This window comes from Hypanus sabinus, chromosome 28, assembly GCF_030144855.1.
Source record: "Hypanus sabinus isolate sHypSab1 chromosome 28, sHypSab1.hap1, whole genome shotgun sequence".
Classification (NCBI taxonomy): Eukaryota; Metazoa; Chordata; class Chondrichthyes; order Myliobatiformes; family Dasyatidae; genus Hypanus; species Hypanus sabinus.
Genome location: NC_082733.1, coordinates 3,253,727 through 3,270,693, shown reverse-complemented (window position 1 = coordinate 3,270,693; position 16,967 = coordinate 3,253,727). Strand labels below are relative to the sequence as shown.

Here is a 16,967-nt window from a genome sequence, read left to right as displayed (position 1 = left end):
GAAATGTTTAATGGGCACTTGAGTAAACTTCTTTACTAGAGGTGTTGCAACTATGGAAGGAGATGTTGACAGAAGTTGTGGCCATAGGTTCAATAGCAATATTTATAAGTTTGGATGAGTACATGGGAGAGGAATGATCCAGGTATGGGTCAATGGGACCGGGCAGAATAATAGTTCAGCATAAACTAGGTGGATCAAAGGCTTGTTTATGTATTGTAGTGTTCTGTAACTCTAACTCTCAGTTTTACAACTCTACTCAGTGCCCCACCATTATAACCCGGATCGGTCAGCAGCTTCAGGAAGAGTGGGAGTCAGAAGCACTGTTCCATCCAAAGGAACAGTGGAGTTAGGCTAGTAATCTCATTTTTAAAAAATGTTGTCTCCTTTCCTACACAGGAGAACAAAGCAATAATTGCTCATGAAATTAAAACCTCATGTTTGGGTAGAGTACATTTAAACCAAAGATGGGATGCAGGTCGATCAAAATATATCTGTAGCACATGGTGTGGAGCTTGTGCAGGAAGGGTTAAATTGCACGATTTAATTTTAATATTCAGGTATTATAACCCCTGTAATTTCTGTGTAAAAGACAGTCTCTGATATGACTCACCATTGTCTATGTTGTCAAAGTCCTAGAAATCTACAGCACAGAAGCAGGCACTGGGTGTCAACCACCCATGTAAATTATCCATGTTCTTCAGTTTTGGAGGAGTTAATAACACTTCCTGTGTATGGGGTGTCCAGGGAGGGCTAAAATGTCTGAGAAACGAACTTGATTTGTCCACTCTAGGGCAGATCACTCACCTTTGGTTCCCTGTGGACACTCAGTTCTCACCTGTGTCTCCAGGTAGTTGTTTGCATGATAGGCAGGTTAAACCAGATGAGAGTAGTTGGTGGCTTCATACTCCAGTGAGATAGGGTCAAGCCTGTCCTAGCATGCAAAGTCAGTTCCAGCAGACTGGGCAGATGAGATCAATGGCCAGGGAGGCAGTACTGCAACACTCCATGGTGAGCAAAGGGCATGACAAGGCACAGAAGACATCATGGTCATCCAGTGCAAGAGAGGCCCCTGTTTATGAGGCTTGCACATACTACTGAACCTGGACTTCTGAGGTTGAGAGAGTGGAAATGTCTCAGTGTAACAGCTTTTCCACTTTTAAAACTCTCCCACACAGGTTTCCTGTCACCGTTGGACACGGTAGACAACCACCACAATCACAACTCACACACTCCTCCTAGATTTCTCAGTCGGCCTGCAAAGTGAAGAGGACTGATACTGTTGTGTTTTTCAGTGACCATGCCTTTCTAGTGCACACCCTAACACAATCTGTAGATCTCCATCTGACTTCATCAAGAAGGACCTACCTCCCAACACTGCCCCTCAGCTGGAGATTCCTTCATACATTCTGGGATGCTTGCTGCCAAGAAGGGCACTTTAAAAATGGAAGATTCCCCCTCCCCTTTTAGTTGATTTTAGATGTACATCCTTTCCTTTAAATTCCAAGGTCACTGCACCAGGGGAGGTGTATCCTGGTAAATCTCCTCTGTACCCTCTCTAAAGCTTCCCATTTTCCTATTATGAGGCAATCAGGAATGAGCATAATATTCCAAGTGTGGTTTATAAAACCAGAGTTTTATAGATCTGCAACATTACCTTGTGGCTCTGTCCCCCAATAATGAAGGCCAACTCATCATACGCCTTTTTATCCACCCTATCAACTTACACACCAACTTTATGAATGTGGACCACAAGATCACTCTGTCCTGCCATTACCCCTGTGCCTTCACGTTTGACCTTCACACATTTCCAGTTGAACTCCATTTGCCAATTCTCAGTCCTACTCAGCAACTTGCAGTACCCACAATATCACTAACCTCCATGTTATCTGCAAACTTACTAGTCCCTGCTTCCATGTCCTTATCCAAGTAATTTATAATTATTGCAAAGAGCAGGGTCAAAAGAAAGAGTACTCTGATCGCTCCAGACAGAGTATGCTCTACCACACAACTATGGCCACACTTTGTGTTCTGTGGGAAGCCAATTCTGAATGCACAGAGCCAAGTTTCCCCTGATCACATGCCTCCAGACTTTCTGAATGAGCCTATTATGGGGATTCTTATCAAACACCTTACTAAAACATCACAGCCACTACTCTGACTTCATCAATTTGCTTTGTCACTTTCTCAAAAAATGCAATCATCCATGACGACCATCCCTAATCAGACTATGATTTTCCAAATGCTCATAAAAGCTGTCTCTAAAATCTTCTCCAAATAATTTGCCCACCACTGATATACATATGGTAGACCTGTGCTAATGGAGATTGTGGAGGAGATGTTGTTGCCAAACTGACTGGGGTCTGCAAGTGAGGAAACCAAGGATCCTTTTGCACAAGGAGATATTGAGGCCAAGATCTTGAAGGTTACTGATTAGTTTTGGTGCGGGGGTGGGTGGGCTGGGTGAGAGTATTGTAGTTGTAGTTGATAAGGAGCATCCTGAGGTTTGCATCTTTGCTGTCCTGGTGTTCAGAGTTGAGTGAAGAGTCAATGAAATTGCATCTGCTGTGGACCTGTTGTGCTGGTAGGCAAATTGGAGTGAATCACTTTTTAGACAGGAGTATATAAGTTTCATCACCAACCTCTCAAAACACTTCATCATCATGGATATATCTAAGTGTTACTGGACGATAGTCATTGAAGCAGGTTACCAGGTTCTTAAGCACTGGTATGACTGAAGGTTGCTTGAAGCATGTGGGTATCTCAGACTGCTAAAGTGAGATGTTAAAGATCTCAGTGAATGCTCCAGCCAGTTGATCAGTGCAGGTCTTTAGTTCTTAGCTAGCTACTTCATCTGGGCTGGCTGCTTTTTGTGAGTTCACCCTCCTAAAGGAGGCTCTCATGTCGGCCTCGGAGACTGAAATCAGAGGATCATCAGGGGCTGTGAGAGTCTGTGATGCTTCCTCCATGTTCTAACATTCAAAGCAAGGAGAGAAGGTATTGAGCTCATCTGGAAGCGAAACTCCATTGTCGCTTATGCTAATTGATTTCATTTTTAAGAGGTGATAGTATTCATGCCCTGCCACAGTTGTCAAGCATCCCTTATTGATTCAAGTATAGTCTGGAATTGCCACTTCACCTGTGAGATGGCTTTCCAGAGATTGTATGTGGACCTCTTGTAACTTTCTTAGTCACCAGACTCAAATGCCTCTGGTCTGGTCCTCACTAGATTGTGCATCTCATAGTTCATTCAGGGCTTCTGGTTGGGGAAGACTGAATGTTTTTGTGGGGTCACACTTGTCTATGACTGTTTTTATGAAGTCTGTTACAACCATGGTGTATTCATTCAGATCCACAAGTGAACCATTGAACCAATGTGAAGTACGGTAATCCCACAGCTGCTCCTCTGTCTCCCATTGTCGTAATCTCTGAAGCCTTGCTTTTCAGCCTCTCCCTGTGTGCAAGTAGGAGAAGGACTGTCAAGTGGTCCAATTTCCCGAAAGGCCCTCTGGGCATGGAACGGTATCTTAGTGTAGCAGTGGTCTAGTGTGTTGGGACCTCTGGTGCCTCAGGTTATACGCTAATAGTAATTGGGCAGGAATTTCTCCAAACAAGCCTGATTGAAATCCACGACTCTGATTTGAAATTAGCGAACTGCATAATGCACATCCTGATGGTCTGTTTATTGTCACCGGTGATTTTAACCACACAAACCTTAAGTCGGTGCTCCCCAAATTCCATCAGTATGTGGACTTTGCAATGGGGGAGAGAACGCATTGGACCTGGTTTACACAAACATCCCCAATGCGTACCAGGCAGATCCCCGCCCCCACCTCAGATACTCAGACCACATTTCTGTTATGCTAATCCCAGCATACAGACCGCTCGTCAGGCGCTCCAGACCAGTTCAGCAGCAGGTGAAAACCTGGCCAACAGGAGCCATCTCTGCTTTTCAAGACTGCTTTGAGCACACTGACTGGCACATGTTCAGGGAGGCTGCAACCGATGACAACTCTACCAACTTAGAGGAGTACACAGCATCAGTGACCAGTACATCAGCAAGTGCATCGATGATGTTACTCTGTCCAAGACCATCACTATACGTGCCAACCAGAAGCCATGGATGACCGCAGAGGTGCGTGCGCTGCTGAGGTCCCACGATTCTGCCTTCAGAGCAGGCGGCAAGGCAGCTTTAACAACAGCAAGGGCCAAACTGTCCCGAGCCATCAGAGGGGCAAAGTGTGCACGTGCCCAGCTAATCCACAGTTACTTCCAGGACAGCTGTGACACACGGCGCATGTGGAAGGGCATCCAGAACATCACCAATTACGGGACAACATCACCTGACTGTGCAGGTGATGCCTCCCTCCCAAACGCACTGAATAACTTCTACGCCCGTTTTGAGGCAGAAAATGATGTGGCAGCGAGGAAGTCCACCCCCCCCCCTACAAATGACTGGGTGCTGTATCTCTCCGTGGCCAACGTGAGAAGAACCCTGTGCAGGGTCAACCCACGGAAGGCTGCTGGACCAGATAACATCCCTGGTAGAGTGCTCAGAGGATGTGCAGACCAGCTAGCAGATGTTCTCACTGACATCTTTAACATCTCCCTGAGCAGCGCCACCATTCCAATGTGCTTCAAGGCCGCCACCATCATCCCCGTGCTGAAGAAGTCTTCAGTGTCCTGCCTAAATGACTACCGTCCCGTTGCACTCACATCCATCATCGTGAAGTGTTTCGAGAGGCTTGTCATGAGGCATATCAAGACCCTGCTGCCCCCCTTACTGGACCCCCTGCAGTTTGCGTACCGTCCCAACTGTTCAACAGATGACCACCACCACAGATTGCCACCACCCTCCACCTGGCCCTAAACCACCCGGACAAAAAAAGACACATACGTTCAGATGCTGTTCATAGACTTTAGTTCAGCATTCAACACAATCATCCCTCAGAAACTGATTGGAAAGCTGAGCCTACTGGGCCTGAACACCTCCCTCTGCAGCTGGATCCTAGACTTCCTGACTGGGAGACCTCAGTCAGTCCAGATCGGGAGCAGCATCTCCAACACCATCACTCTGAGCACGGGGCCCCCTAGGGTTGCGTGCTCAGTCCACTGCTGTTCACTCTGTTGACCCATGACTGTGCTGCAAGATACAGCTTGAACCATATCATCAAGTTTGCCGATGATACGACCGTGGTGGATCTCATCAGCAAGAACGACGAGTCAGCTTACAGAGAGGAGGTGCAGCAGCTAACGGACTGGTGCAGAGCCAACAACCTGTCTCTTAATTTGAACAAAACAAAAGAGATAGTTGTAGACTTCAGGAGGGCACTCCCCGCTGAACATCAACGGCTCCTCGGAAGAGATTGTGAAGAGCACCAAATTTCTTGGTGTTCACCTGATGGCGAATCTCACCTGGTCCCTCAACACCAGCTCCATAGCAAAGAAAGCCCAGCAGCGTCTCTACTTTTTGTGAAGGCTGAGGAAAGTCCATCTCCCACCCACCGTCCTCATCACATTCTACAGGGGTTGTATTGAGAGCATCCTGAGCAACTGCATCACTGCCTGGTTCGGAAATTGCACCATCTCAGATCGCAAGACCCTGCAGCAGATAGTGATGTCAGCTGAGAAGATCATCGGGGTCTCTCTTCCCACCATCATGGACATTTACACTACACGCTGCATCCGCAAAGGAAACAGCATTATGAAGGACCATTTGCACCCCTCATACAATCTCTTCTCTCTCCTGCTGTCTGGGAAAAGGCTCCGAAGCATTTGGGCTCTCACGACCAGACTATGTAACAGTTTCTTCCCCCAAGCTATCAGACTCCTCAATACCCGAAGCCTGGATACCTTGCCCTACAGTCCTGTTTATTATTTATTGTAATGCCTGCACTGTTTTTGTGCAGTTTATGCAGTCCAGTGTAGGTCTGTAGTCTAGTATAGCTTTCTCTGTGTTTTTTTTTATTATGTAGTTCAGTCTAGTTTTTTATACTGTGTCATGTAACACCATGGTCCTGAAAAACGTTGTCTCATTTTTACTATGCACTGTACCAGCAGTTATGCTCGAAATGACAATAAAAGTTGACTTGACTTGACTTGAAATACATCTGGGTGGATTGTTTCTTGTTTGTGACAGCATCATGCAGCATCTCAAGCAGTTGATTACAGTTGGCTGCTGGTGGTATGAAACTACGGTCAAGATCATGGAGAAGAGCACTCTTGGTAAATAGAATGGTTGGCATTTAATAGAAACATTAAATATGGCCCACAAAGCTGTGCTGAACATGAGCTTAACTTAGAGCTACCTAGGCTTTACCCATAGCCCTCTATTTTTCTAATTGAGAGGTGTTCAAAGTCTGGGAAATACTTTAGAGTGAGGGAGGAATACTTGATAGGGGTGTATAAGATGAAAAGAATAATTTTTTTGTGTGAAGAGATCTTTGGTCTTTGTCATCAATGCCTAAAATGAGGTTTCTCCTGGTTTTCTGAGTTGTTTTGTCACTGGACTTGAAGGCAGCATCCTGTACTTTTAGTTGGGAGCACACCTCAATGTTTTGCCAGAGCTTCTGATTGGGCTGTGAAATAACCATACTTGAAGTAACATCATCTACACTCTTACTGGTGTTACCGGTGATGAATAAAGAATATTCTTCGAGGTTTGTGCTTTCTTCATTGGTGGTGGCCTCCTTGAACATCTGCCAGTTAGTTTGTTCAAAACAGTCCCGAAGCATAGAGGTTGCCTCATTAGGCCATATACAGTGATATACATATATCTCCATTTTCAGCAGCAGTCAGTATGCTGGGATTAACATTATAGAGATGTGGTCGGAGAGGCCGAGATAAGAGCTTTAGATGGTTATTTGTTCCATTAGTGGCCATGGTGATGTAGAAACAAACATAGAAAAACCTACAGCACAATACAGGCTCTTCGGCCCACAAAGCCATGCCAAACATGTCCTTACCTTAGAAATTACCTAGGCTTTACCCATGCTCCATGTAGCCACCCAGGAGACTCTTTAAAAACCCTATCATTTCTGCCTCCATCACCGCCACCAGCAGCCCATTCCACACACTCACCCCTCTCTGTGTAACAAAACTTACCCCTGACATCTCCTCTGTATCTACTTTCAAGCATCTACTGTGCCTTCTCGTGTTAGCCATTTCAGCCCTGGGGAAAAGCCTCTGACTATTCACAAAATCAATGCCGCTCATTATCTTGTACACCTCTATCAGGTCACCTCTCATTCTCCGTCACTCCAAGGAAAAAAGGCTGAGTTCACTCAACCTATTCTCACAAGGCATGCTCCCTAATCTAGGCAACATCCTTGTAAATCTCCTCTGCACCCTTTCTATGGTTTCTATATCCTTCCTGTAGTGAGGCGACCAGAACTGAGCACAGTACTTCAAGTGGGGTCTGACCAGGGTCCTATATAGCTGTACCATTACCTCCTGGCTCTTAAACTCAATTCCACAATTGATAAAGGCTAGTGCATCGTATGCCTTCTTAATCACAGAGTCAACCTGCATAGCAGCTTTGAATGTCCTATGGACTCAGACCCCAAGATCCCTCTGATCCTCCACACGGCCAAGAATCTTACCATTAATACTATATTCTGCCATCAAATTTGACCTACCAAAATGAACCACTTCACACTTATCTGGGTTGAACTCAAATCTGCCACTTCTCAGCCCACTTTTGCATCCTATCAATGTCCCTCTGTAAACTCTGACAGCCCTCCAAACTAGCCACAACACACCCAGCCTTTGTCATCAGCAAATTTACTAACCCATCCTTCCACTTCCTCATCCAGGTCATTTATAAAAATCACGAAGAATAGGGTCCCAGAACAGATCCCTGAGACACTCCACTGGTCACTGACCTCCATACAGAATATGACCTGTCTACAACCACCTTCTGAGAGCAAGCCAATTCTGGATCCATAAAGCAAGTTCCCCTTGGATCCCATGCCTCCTTAGTTTCTCAATAAAACTTGCATGGGGTACCTTATCAAGTGCCATGCTGAAATTCATATACACTACATCTACTGCTCTACCTTTATCAATGTGTTTAGTCACATCCTCAAAAAATTCAATCAGGCTAGGTAAGGCACCTTTACAAAGCCATGTATAATATTCCTAATCATATTATACCTCTCCAAATGTTTATAAATCCTGCCTCTCAGGATCTTTTCCATCAACTTATCAACCACTGAAGTAAGACTCACTGGTCTATAATTTCCTGGGCTAATTCTACTCCCTTTCTTAAATAAGGGAGCAACATCTGCACCCTCCAATCTTCTGAAAGCTCTCCCGTCCTCATTGATGATGCAAAGATCATCATCAGAGGCTCTAAAATTTCCTCCCTCACCTCCCACAGTAGCCCTGGGTACATCTCATCTGGTCCTGGAGACTTAACCAACTTGATGCTTTCCAAAAGCTCTAGCACATCCTTTTTTTAATGTCTGTATACTCAGTTTTTCAATCTGCTATAAGTCATCCCTACAATCGCCAAGATCCTTTCTCGTAGTGAATACTGAAGCCAAGTATTCATTAAGTACCTCTGCTATCTTCTCCAGTTCCATACACACTTTTCTACTGTTGCAGTTGAATGGTCCTATTCTCTCACATCTTATACTCTTGTTCTTGTATCACATAAGAATCTGGAGAAACAAAGAATTCTATTGAAAATGTTTAATTGCAATATAGTGCTGACACTTGCGAATAGTTCAACTAAGCTAAAATATTTTGTTGATGATTTTCATTTGTAGTCTGTGTCTGAAGCTTCTCGCTTGAGTCCCAACAATAATCAGCCGGCATTGAGAATTCCAGTTGCCCTGATGGTTTCTCCATGACCTTAGTGTCCTGGTGAAAGCTTTCACCATGCTCATCACTGTCAGCGCCAGGATTTGCAGGGAATAAGTCTAAGTGGAAATGCAGAAAACAAATCTTTTATGGCATGTTGCATTTTATGGTTTTGTATTCCTGAAACGTGTTGTCGACCAGCTGCATGTAATTTGGTGCTCTGTAGTTGCCAAGGAAATTTTCATTAACATTCTTGGATTTTCTCTGAAACATCCATGCAACATACATGTAATTTTCTCTGATCCCACAAGAAGTTCTTCGAATTGCCTGTCATTGATGACCTGTGTAACCCCCTGGGTCACCTCAGGCTCGCTCAGCTCGTTCTCGTCTAGGGGGAGCAGCCTTCGGCCCCGCCAAACTGGGTAATCAGCTGGTGTGGATGCTGTGTGATGTCCCCGCCTCGCCCAAAAACAGACAGTACACCATAAGCGATTAAATGAGTACAATTTATAAAGGTTACTATAACTAAGTGATTAATAACGATACAGTATATATGAAGAGAAAAAATAAAGAAAAGGCGCCAAACTTATCAAAGTCCAAACCACTGCGTGTACAACCGTAGGAGCTCAATTACTGAAGTCTTCTGGCCAACATTCGATCCCCTCCGAACTCCTCGACTCGCAGCTCAGGACCCTCCGAGTGGTCAACCAAGCACATCTAGCTTCATCCCCCCTCCTCGGAGTACCTCCTGGCCTCGGACCCCCGCTTGGGGTCCGTTCCTCGCCCAGCTTACAGCATTGCGTCCTCTCTCTCAACCCCCTCACGCCGATCTGCCCAAAAGCCCGTCAACAAAAGCTTACAGACTCAGAAGAAAGAACATTAATCCCCATTTGGTTTACAAAGGAATACAATTCTCGTTATCAGTAAGTTTTAACCCAAACAAGCTTCCAGCACTCTCTCGCAACAAAGAAACATTCCTGCTTTTAACAAAACAAAGAAACTCTTTCCCAACAAGCTTCCAGCACTCTCTCGCAACAAAGAAGCATTCCTGCTAGTTAACAAAACAAAAAAACCCCTTTTGATTACATACACAGTAACAAAGAAAAAAGAAGAAACCCCCTTTACATTTTCTCTGATCCCACAAGAAGTTCTTCGAATTGCCAGTCATTGATGACCTGTTTGAATTGTGGACCAGTAAAACTGCACTTCCTTAATCTTGGCGTTACTTACTCTGATGAATTATGAATTGAAATAAGAAATATTGGCTATTTTTTAAAAAAAGCTGTGTGATAGGATTTCATGGTGACTTTCACGATCAGCAGCCAAAAATCCGTAAGATACACCCAAAAGTTGCACCAAATGAAGACTCGTCCTCCAGTCATCTGGTACTACTCCTGTAGGCAGTGAAGATGCAAAGATCAGAGCCAAAGGGGCAGCAATCTTTCCCCTTGCTTCCCATAGTAACTTGTGGTATCCCCTGCCCTGCCCCAGGAAATTGTCTATCCTAATTTTTCAAGAATTCTAGCACATCCTCTTTCTTAACATCAACATATCAACCTGTTTTATGCTGTCCTTAGAAACATCAAGGTCCCTCTCACCAATGAATGCTGAAGCCAAGTATTCATTACAGATCTCCCCTACATTTTCTGACTCCAGGCACATTTCCTCTGCTATACTGATCGGCCATCCTCACTCTTGCCGTATGTGTGGAACACTTTGGGATTTTCCTAGGTCATCAAGGCCTTTTCATGTTGCCTTGCTCCCTGAGTCCATTCTTAAGCTCCTCACTGGTAACTCTAGAATCTGTCTGATCTGTGCTTCCTAAATCTTATGTAAGTTTCTATTTTCCTCTTAACTGATGTTTCACAAGTTCCTGATAAGGCATCATAATTCCCCAATCCATGTTAAATATTTTCCTATACAGTTTGCTCATATTCCTCTCCGAGGCTATGGTAGTGGTCAGGGAGTTGTGATTTTCTGCAGAATACTTTCCCACTTTGTGATCTGTCACCTGACCAGTATGGCCTCTCCTCTAGTCAACCTGTCTTCATATTGTGTTGGGAGTTCTTCCTGTACACACCAAATAAATTCTGCCTCATTTAAACCTTTTGCACTAAGGAGGTACTAATCATTTATTAGGGAAATTGAAGTCACCCATGACAACAGCCCTGTATTTTTGCATCTTTCTACATTCTGCCTTCCAATCTGTCCTCGGTGTCTCTGTTGCTAATGGGGTGTCTACAGAATACTCCCAATGAAAGGATTACTCTCTTCCTGTTTCTGTCTTCCTTCCACAGTGACTCAGAAGACAATCCGTTCACAGCATCCGCTATGATGCTTAGACTAATTAGTAATACTACTCCCCCACCTCTTTTACTCTTTTGAAACATTTAAACCCTGAAATTTCCAGCAACTATTCTGGTCTTTGTGGCAATCATTGCTCAGTCATAGCCACAACTTCGTAGTACCGTGTACTGAGCCATGCTCTAAGTTCACTAGTCTTGTTCATGATACTACTTGCATTAAAATAGACATAATTCATCTCATCTGACTGACTGCAATTTTGCCCTATAAACTTCCTCACAATCTGTTTACAAGCTGCATCTACCTGGACACCAACTGCACCATTCTCTGAGTTATCAGTCTGGTGCCCATTCCCTACCAAACTAGGTGCCAATGATCCAGAGATCTGAAACCCTGAGCCAGGTCCTCTACACCAATCCCTCAACTATACGTGCATCTGCCAAATCATCTTACTGGTGCGCGTCACAGGCAGCAATTCAGAGGTTACTACCCTTGTGGTCCTGTTTTTCTCACTTCCTACCTTGCTCATTTCAGGACCTCATCTTTTTTCTTAGCTTATGCTTGCCGCACTCTGCCACTTCTCAGTCCATATGTGAAACTGATCTATATCCTGCCTTGATTGCCCTTTATACCCTCCATAACTTCACCAATCTTGGAGTCATCTGCAAACTTGCTAATCTAGACATCTACTGTTTATATGCTGACCTCTATGCAGAGCATGACCCGTCGACAACCACTCTTTGCCTTCTGTGGGCAAGTCAGTTCTGAATCCACAAAGCAATGTCCCCTTGGATTTCATGCCTCCTTACTTTCTCAACAAGCCTTTCATGGGGAACCTTATCAAATGCCTTGCTGAAATCCATATACATTACATCTACTGCTCTACTTTCATCAATGTGTTTAGTCACATCCTCAAGAAATTCGATCAGGCTTATTAGTCGTGACTTGCCCCTTACAAAGCCATGCTGACTATTCCTAATCATATTATACCTTCTCCAAATGTTCATAAATCCTGCCTCTCAGGATCTTCTCCATCAACTTACCAACAGATGAAGTAATGCTCACTGGCCTATAATTTCCTGGGCTATCCCTACTCCCTTTCTTGAATAAGGGAACAACATCTGCAACCCTCCAATCCCCCGGAATCTTTCCCATCCTCATTGATGATGCAAAGATCATTGCCAGAGGCTCAGCTGCCTCGCTTCCCACAGTAGTCTGGGGTACATCCCATCCGGTCCCGGTGACTTACCTAACTTGATGCTTTCTTAAAGCTTCAGCACATCCTCTTTCTTAATATCTACATTCTCAAGCTTTTCAGCCCACTGCAAGTCATCCCTACAATCACCAAGATCCTTTTCCATAGTGAATACTGAAGTAAAGTTTTCATTATGTACGTCTGCTATTTCCTGAAGTCTCCTGCAATTATGAAGAGGCCATCCAGATGCTTGTTTTGTAGGGAACTGATGATTTATAGGGAGCTTTAAAGTTCATACTCAGGGAAATGTATGAGCATAAACTCCCTGAGCAAGTAAGATGTTTAATTGCCCTGAACAGTAACTAGCTAACCACAGATGAGTTTGTGCACCAACCTTTGCTAATGCACACACAGGTTTCACCTCCTTTTGATTCTGTTGACAGACAGAATTCTGTCTGTGTGGAACAGAGTTATCCCGTTGAGTTGAAATGCTGAGCCAGGCATGTTATTGTTTAACCACGTTTTGGTGAAACCCAGACTGCAGCAGTTTCTCATCTCTTTTTGTGCATTCATTCTCAATCTCAATGAGTACATTTTATTTTCTAAAAAATAAAATGGCCTGGAAAAATGATGGTACTATCAGCCTAGTCAGCTGGTTGGTTAGCTTCCTCTTGCACTGCTTGCCTCTGCTGCTGCCTTAGTATAGCTGCCTAGTCCAGGCTGCTGTCCATAGAACACCTTGTCCACTGAGCACCACTATTAACTCGGCTGCCACTGGATTAAAAGTAATTTTATCTAAGAATTCAGCAGCACTGTTTTCACAGAGCTTTGGCTAACTGAAATCCCTGACTAGAAACTTTGAAACACTTTCTAAGAATTTAAAGATAGCACCATTACAGGGAGCTGGATCTCAACATACTGCCATGTTGCCTGTTTCACCAGAAGTCTGAAGTTTACCTGATGTTCCGTTATTAAAGAAACGCAACAGCGATAAACTAGTGAACTATACAGAATTATAGACATCAAATTATGCAGTATGAAAACTGTCTACATTATCTATGCCTCTCATAAACTTATAAATGTCTACCAGCTCTCCCGTCAACCTTAGCTACTCCAAAGGAATTGACCCAAATTTGTCCAACCTCTCTACACTCATACACTCTAATCCAGGCAGCATTCTTGTCTATACCCTTTCCAAAGCTCCCATATCCTTCCTGTAATGTGCAAACAGAAATACGCAGTAAACACGAGAAAGGCTGCAGACACCTGGAATCCAAAGCAACACACAGGAAATGCTGGAGGAACTCAGCATGTCAGGCAGCAGCTATGGAAATGAACAAGTAGTCAACGTTTCAGGCTGAGACCTTTCTTCAGGACAGTGTGGGAAGGGGGAAGATGCCAGAATAAAAAGATGGGGGTGGAGAAAGAGGCTACCTGGAAGGTGATAGATGAAGCCAAGTGCTCAAGAACTGGAGAGGACAGAATCTGATAGGAGAGGAGAGTGGACCATAGGAGAAAAGGAAGGAGGAGGGGACCCAGAGGGGAGTAACAGGCGGGTGAGAGGAAGAAGACAAGGTCAGAGTGGGGAATAAAGGAAAGGGAGGTGGGGTAAAATTTGTTTACTGGAAGGAGAAATTGGATTTTCATGCCATCAGGTTGGAGGCTACCCAGACAGAATATAAGGTGTTTCTCTTCCATACTCAGGGTGACCTCATCTTGGCACAAATGGAGGCCATAGACTGACACATTGGAATGGGAATGGGAATCATAATTAAACTGTTTGGCTCTGCTTGTGGTGGATGGTGCGGAGGACCAATTTACGAGTTCTGACCAATGTAGAGGAGACTGCATCGGGAGCACCAGACACAATAGGCCCCAGTAGATTCTCAAGTGTAGTGTTGCCTCACCTGGAAGGACTGTTTGGGGCCTCAAATGGAGGTGAGAGAGGAGGTGAATGGGTGTAGCACAGGGATAAATGCCAGGAAGGAGATTAGAGAGGAGGGATAAATGGACAAGGGAATCACAGAAGAAACGATCCCATGCAGAAAGTGGTTGGGTGGGAGGAGGTAAAGATGTTGGAAATAATTTGGAAGATGTGTAGTTCAGGTGGTCGATAGTTCGGGTGAGTTGTTTTCCAAACTTGGCAATTTACTTGCTAATGTTTCGCCGCCATGCAAGAAGACATGGATGTGAATTATCGATTGTGGTGTGTGCTTCATAGGTAGAGACCGGGGGGAGCACTGGTGGCACCAGAGGATTTTTCTTGCTGGTGCTACAGTGGGGCTGAATTATTCAGTGATGGTGCTGAGGGATGTGCTGTATGGTAATATGTATTTGCAAGGCCAGACGCATGGTGTTCAAAAGTTAGTTTCAAGCATTATGTTCCTACTATAAATGCCTCTGTTGATTCACAAGCAACAGCAATTGATAGATCTGATATAGAAGTGAAGTGTGACAGTGTGAACAGCATCAGAGACAATCCGGGCTACACAGAGCTTAAACAAATAGACCAACAGAGCATCTGACCCACAGCGCACAACATGAATCACTCACCAATCCCACAATCAGCATCAAATGTGTGCTTTTCAACTGAAAAACACGACACTAACCCACAATGTCCACTGCTATTCGCATCACATAGACAGACAATGCCAAAAGGTACACTGTTATTAAAGTCAAATAAGGCAAACAACAGATGCAAGGCTTTACCAGGAGTTAGACAAATCGTACTCTGACCATGCAATACCTCAATTAATTCGGCTACTGAATTTAAAACAAAAATCAACAGAATCACTGCTTGGAAGTCTAAGCAAAACCAGTAGGCTTAATAGCAGTAAATGTAATATTTTAGGATTTGCAGAAAACATAAGGACTATCAGATATCCACCACAAAATAATAATTATAATCAGTATTAGTCTAGGCTCAAATTTTTAAAAAATCAACTGCACTCACCATTGATGTTTTCAGAGAAGCACAATCTGTCTGTTGTTGTGATTGGTGGCAAAAGCGTCAATGATTTTCTGGGTGTCAAGTGCCTTGGTCCTCCGGCTGTTTCTGGCCAACAGGGCCAAGGTGCTGTTCCGAGCATTGCCGCTGCTATTCCTTAGGTAGATTTTGAGGCGTCTGAGGCAAGAGAAACTCCGTTCGCATGAGGCAGATGTCACAGGCAGAGTCAGTGTTATACAGATTAGTTTGTATCAATCTATAAATGCATCATGGTAGGGTCTCCTTAGAGCTAGAAATTCCACTGTGTCATTCGGCCCATGCCTCCATAGCAAACTTATGAGCTGCACTTACATGGTGGGCTTTGAAAGCTGTTGTAGCTTTCCGCCAGTTGCAGTAACCGGTGACGGTGAAGGTAGACTCAAAATGGAACCCATGTCCTCCACACAGGAAATGCCCGTATGCGAAGCAGAACATAGTATCTTTCGTGATCGAGTATTCCAGCCAGGGGTACAGGTTAAACCAGCCACGAATAAAACTCCTTTGCTGATTGCCAAACTGTTGTGAAGGGTACTTTTACAATGCTGGCCGACGGGGTCCTTCCTCAGGCTGCTGGCTAACATTGCTAACAGTATTCCCACTATCACTAAGAGCAACTTCATCCACGTTTTATTCCGAATCCCGCTCCATTTCTTGTTCCTCTACTTCACCCTCACACTCCTTCGATGAGCTGCTGTCGTCCTCATCCCCACTTACTTCTTACTGCATGTCACTTTCAATTCAGACAGGCTCAGGCTGAGACATCACTGATTCCTCTGGATGAGCTTGTTTTCTCACTAAAAATCGATCCATTTTTCACGCTGACTAAAATAATACATGTGCCAAGTCCACGCTAGCTTGTAAAAGCACAATGTGTGTGTGTGGCATCCATTAGTCTCATGAGACCATGGATCTGCGCCTGGATCCTGCACAATGTATGTATGCTATCAATCTGTCGCGTGAGTGACATCACCACCTTAAGTGATCTTAGATCAGCTTAACTGATCTGAGTTGGGTCAGTAACGGCAAGACATTGACCATGAACAAATAAGCAGAAGTGTAGAGTGGATCTGACCTTAGACCTGCACAGAGTTTATAACTTTATTGCTGCATGGGTGCTATGGTAATTGGGGGTGCTGTTTCACTAGATCAACTGTGAGAAACAAGCTGTATTCAAAACTATACAGAGAAAGCAGCTGCAATTTTTATATCAAATTTCAGTTAATTTCTTGGTGGTGCTATGGTGGTGCTATTGTAATTTCTATAGCACCAGCAAACACCACCTCAGCACTGCCACTGAAGATCAAGAGGGGCACAAATTCAACTTGGCATCACTGAAAGTGAACATATGGCATGCAAGAGAATTCCTAAACATGTAGACCTTGAAAAGATGCAGGCAAAATTCCTGACCACAACATTCGAAGTTCACCACACAGCCTATCAGTGACCAGATTTCTTCCCCACATCACAATTGAGTTTAGGAAATGACATCCAATCAGCTGACTGAAAAATATTTAAAAACCAAGCATTTAGAGGACACAACACAATCACAGCACACTAACAATGTTTCCTCACATGGTGCTAAAACATTTGCAAGTAAATTGGCAAGATCGGAGAACAATTCAGCCCGACCAGGTAAATATATATTTAGTGGTAGGATCCCTTTGGAGGTGGCAGAAGTCG

The 16,967-nt window shown here is 44.2% G+C and overlaps 1 protein-coding gene across 3 annotated transcripts in view; it reads right to left on the bottom strand.

Moving 5' to 3' along the window:
* Positions 1 to 16,967, bottom strand: part of LOC132382386 (SHC-transforming protein 1-like) — a 210,744-nt gene that overhangs the window by 191,756 nt on the left and 2,021 nt on the right. Inside the window, exon 2 of one of the 3 annotated variants that reach the window (XM_059952521.1) lies at positions 15,255 to 15,425. The exons of the other annotated variants lie outside the window; for them this stretch is intronic. Coding sequence (XP_059808504.1) covers positions 15,255 to 15,257 — 3 coding nt within the window. The 5' untranslated portion in view covers positions 15,258 to 15,425. The remainder of the gene's footprint in view (positions 1 to 15,254; positions 15,426 to 16,967) is intronic. 3 annotated transcript variants of the gene reach the window in all.